Source organism: Myotis brandtii, unplaced genomic scaffold, assembly GCF_000412655.1.
Source record: "Myotis brandtii unplaced genomic scaffold, ASM41265v1 scaffold167, whole genome shotgun sequence".
Taxonomy (NCBI): Eukaryota; Metazoa; Chordata; class Mammalia; order Chiroptera; family Vespertilionidae; genus Myotis; species Myotis brandtii.
This window is the reverse complement of record NW_005356128.1, coordinates 1,584,368-1,589,116: the sequence shown is the minus strand read 5'-3', so window position 1 is coordinate 1,589,116 and position 4,749 is coordinate 1,584,368. Positions and strand designations below refer to the sequence as shown.

At 41.9% G+C, this 4,749-nt stretch overlaps 1 protein-coding gene across 1 annotated transcript in view; it reads right to left on the bottom strand.

Moving 5' to 3' along the window:
• LOC102254262 overlaps positions 1–3,636 on the bottom strand; it is a 25,609-nt gene extending 21,973 nt beyond the window's left edge. The window contains exon 1 of the mRNA XM_014536852.1: positions 3,228–3,636. Within this exon, the coding sequence (XP_014392338.1) occupies positions 3,228–3,614 (387 nt within the window). The 5' untranslated portion in view covers positions 3,615–3,636. The remainder of the gene's footprint in view (positions 1–3,227) is intronic.
• Positions 3,637–4,749: the final 1,113 nt, after the last annotated feature.

Below are 4,749 nucleotides of genomic sequence, written 5' to 3'. Positions count from 1 at the left end.
AAAAATTTATATGTGACACGGCACCAGAGTTAAGTTAGGGTTTTTCAAAATGCTGACACGCCGAGCTCAAAAGGTTCGCCATCACTGTCATATACTGTGTTTTTGTCGCTCGAATGAATTTTATTATTTCTTCAAGGTTCTTCACATATGTACACCTTAAGAGATATCAAGTAGGTGTAACATGTTCTCAAAAAATTAGGGTTGGCACGCAGAAGAATTTTGAGTCAGAGATTTTGCTAGTTTTGGCACGCACTCACAAAAAGGTTGCCCACCCCTGCTCTATGTCATTTATTTCTTCTCTCATCTTTATTATTTCCTTCTTTCTACTTACTCTGTGCTTTTCTTATTGTTCTCTTTCTAATTCTTTAAGCCGTAATGTTAAATAGGTTATTAATTTTATTAATTTTTCTTGTTTGTTGTTGCTGTTGTTTGTTTTTTAGGGAGGCCTGTAGTGCTATGAACTTCCCTTTCAGGACTGCTTTTGCTGTGTCCCATAGATTTTGGGTTGTTGTGTGTCTATTTTCATAAAATTGATTTATTGATCTCGTTGGTAACCATTAATTGTTCAATAACATCCTATTTATCCTCCATGCATTTTCATGTTTTTGAGTGATTTTACTATAGTTAATTTCTAATTTCATTCCATTGTGATCTGTGGAGATGGTTGATATGATTTCAATCTTCTTCAACTTGTAGAGACTTGTTTTGTGTTCTAATATGTGGTCTATGTTTGAGAATGACCTATGTACCCTCGAGAAGATTGTATATTCTGCAGCTTTGGGGTGAAATGTTTTATAAATATCAATTAAATCCATATGATCCATGATGTCATTTACAGTCTGTTTCTTTGTTAAATTTTTGTCTGGAAGATCTATCCAGTGAAGTCAGTGGGGTGTTAAAATTTCCAACTATGATTATATTGCTGTCCATCTCTCCTGTAAAGTCTTCTAGAAGTATATATATATTTAGGTGCTCCTATATTGGGTGTATATGTGTTTACCAGGGTTATATCTTCCTGTTGGATTGATCCCTTTAGTATTATCTTTATTGTCTCATGTGATGGCCTTCATTTTGAAGTCTATTTTGTCACATATGAGTATTGCTACCCCAGCTTTTTTTTTTCTTTCCAATTGCATGGAAAATTTATTTTCCACCTCTTCACTCTCATTCTGTGTGAGTTTTTTGTTGCTAGGTGGGTCTCTTGTAGACAGCTATAATAGGTTCATGATTTTGTATCCATTCAGCTATCCTATGTCTTTTGATTGGAGCATTTAATCCATTTACATCTAAGGTTATTATTGATAGGTATTTATTTACTGCCATTTTAATTCTTTGTGTCTATGTTTTTTTCTGTTTCTCTATTTCTTCTTCTCATTAGAGCAGTCTCTTTAGCATTTCCTGCTGTGCTGGTTTAGTGTTTAGCAGACTCCTTTAGCATTTTTTTTTTTTTTTGGTCTGGGAAGCCCTTTATTTCACCATCTATTTTGAATGATAGCCTTGCTGGATATAGTAATCCTGGTTACAGAATCTTGCTTTTCATTATCTTGAATACTTCATGCCATTCCCTTCTGGCCTGTAGTTTCTGATGAGAAATCTGCTGAAAGGCTTATGGGAGCCACCTTGTAGGTAACTAACTGCTTTTCTCTTGCTGCCTTTAAGATTTTCTTTGTCTTTAATTTTGGGCATTGGTATTATTATGTGTCTGGGCATGGGCCTATTTGGGTTCTTCTTACTTGGGACTCTCTGTGCCTCCTGAACTTTTGTGACTTATTCCTTCACTAGGTTAGGGAAGTTTTTCTGCCATTATTCCTTCAAACATGTTCTCTATGCGTTGCCCACTTTCTTCCCCTTCTGGTACACCTATTATGCAAACACTGTTACGTTTCATGTTGCCCCATAGCTGCCTTAAGCTCTCCTCCTGTTTTTAAATTGGTTTTGTTTTTGTTTTTGTTTTTGTTTGCTTTTTGGTTCTCTGATTGAGTGATTTTTTTTCAATCCTATCTTGTAATTCACTGATTTGATCCTCAGCTTCTGCTAATCTGGTGTGTATTCCTTCCAATGTGTTCTTTATTAGTGCTATGTCATTCTTCATAGTTACTCTATCTTTTCTCATGCTATTGAGCATCTTTATCATCAATTATTCTGCACTCTATGTCTGATAAATTTCTTATTTTCATTTCATTTAGCTCTTCTTTTGGAGAATTCTCTTGTTCATTCATTTGGGGCTTGGTTTTGTGTCTCCCCATTTTGGTTTCCTATTTGCATTTGTATCTGTGTATTAGGTAGACCTGCCATACCTCCCAATCTCTAGTGCAGGACAGTGTTAGATGCTGTTTATGACTGGCCCTGAGTACCCTGTTTGGAGCTGTCAGCAATCCACAGGTTGTGGCTCCCTCTGCTAGGGCTGGGTGCCTTTGGGAAGGACCAAGATATGCACCAGCATCTGCTTTTCCTAGCCAAAGCTGGGATTAGATCAGGCAAACATTCAAATCCTCCAGAGACTCACCTCTGCCTGCAATCCCATTGACCCCAGACTTCATTAGTCTCAGGCTATTTACCACAGGGTAGAGTGAGAGCTCTTCCAAAAGGGTGGGGCAACTGCCCTCCCCTCAGGCAAAAACCACCTGGATAGCAAAGTTCCAAAGGAGAAAGATTTCCTCCACAGTGTGAAGTTATGACTCAGTACAGGAAATTGGGGTGGTTGCCCTTGAAGCTTCAACCCCAGAGCCCCCAATCCTGGCTTCTGCTCACACAGCTCCAATCCACTCTACCCTACCTCTGCCAAAGCCCAAGGTGAGGGGCTGCACACAAAATTTTGTACGTTGGCTTTTTAAGAGGGTGCCTGTATTTCCAGCAGTCTCTCACTGGCAGACAGCAACCCTGATGCTTTTTACAGCCATATGTTATGTGAGCACCTTTCTCAGTTCTGGTGCTCTGGGCTGGTGAGTCCTTCTTGGGGTTTAAAACCCCAAAGTTCTCAATAGGAACCCCCCACAGCTGAGATATTCTTCTGGAACTTCAGCTGCTGTCTGTGGGAGCCCAGCCAGCCCTCTCATGCCTCTACACTTTCTATCAGTCTCTATGTGGCCTCCACTTTCTTTCCTTGGTTATCAGGATTCTCTCCAGCTAGTCTTCAGGTGTTTTTCTGGGTGGTTCTTCTGTATTTTAGTTGTATTTCCAGTTTGGTCCTAAGAGAGTGTCAGTGTAGCTTCCACATATTGTGCCACCATTTTGGAAATCTGCAAAATGTCATATGGGCTGTAGCACTTGTACCTGTCAAATACTTTCTGGAGGTGGCACACGAACTCCTGGGTCATGATGCTGATCCACTTGGAAGCATCAGTTACTTTCCTCTTCACTCCAGCATCATGGAGATCCCAGGCATCTTGGTAAATCAGTTCATAATCAATGATAGTGCCATCTTCTGCTCTTCTACCCTTTGTGAGGGCAACAATCAGCTTGTGGAAGTCACCAGATGTGTCAGAAATAATGTCTTTCTCCATATCAGTCTTGTACATTTCGTTGTAGACTCTGTTAATTTCCTGCTGCTCCTGGATGGTCCTTGGGCAGATGATCTCAATGAGAGAGTTCTCATCAGTACCTAGCCCCTTCATGGAAGCCTTCAGCTCCTAAGCATCATACTGAGTAGGTTTTTACAAGAGGCCCAAAATGACTGTCTCCAGATGGCTGGACAAGGTGGTCTTGAGTGCTGATGTAAGTTTCCTTTTGGACCTTCTCTGGCAAGCAAAGACAATATCTTGTCTCTGTTCATTGCTGTCAGTCAAAATGTTAACAGTAGTGACCTCACCCATCCCTTTGGTCTTTTTTTTTAATGACAAATTAGTTTTATTATATTACTAGAGACCTGGTGCATGAATTCGTACACCAGTAGGTTCCCTCAGCCTGGCCTGCGGGATCAGGCCAAAACCGTCTCTCTGACATCCCATCCTGCAGGATCAGGCCAAAACCGGCTCTCTGACATCCCACGACAGGTCCCGGATTGGAAGAGGGTGCAGGCCAGGCTGAGGGACCCCACTGGTGCATGATCGGGACTGTGGAGGGATGCGGGAGGTTGGCCTGCTGGGAAAGGACCACAGGAGGGCTCCAGGGTGTGTCTGGCCCATCTTGCTCAGGCCTGATTGGCCAGACCCCAGCAGCAAGCTAAGCTACTGGTCAGAGCATTTGCCCCGTGGTGGTCAGTGCACATCATAGAGAGCGCTTGAGTGGCCTTAGCATATTACGCTTAGACTGGCTGAATGGCCGACCGAATGACCGGACACTTAGCATATTAGGCTTTTATTATATAGGACAATTATTATAAGGTAGTTCTATTCAAAAACTACTTTCAAAACTAAAATGTTTTCCAAAAATAAAAGTAGCATCTACACTAATAAAAGAGAAACATGGTAATTAGCATACGACCGCTACCCTTCCCATTGGCTAATCAGCATATCCTTATGCAAATTAACTGTCAGCCAAGATGGCGGCCGGAAGCCATGCGCTGAAGTGAAAAGGGAAGCTTGCTTGCTCCAGTGATGACAGACTCCAACGTTCCCCGCCTGACTTGCCGGCCTCTCAGCTGCAACTCTAAGCAACTATGTTGCAAATATAGAAGCTAAACAAAACCCCAGAAACCTGCTTTATTCAGCCGGGCTTCAGCCAGCCGGACCGCAACATTGTATCAAATACAGAAGGTAAAGGCCAGAAACCTGCTTTCAGCAGCGAGGCCTCAGAGCTAAAGCTGGCCCA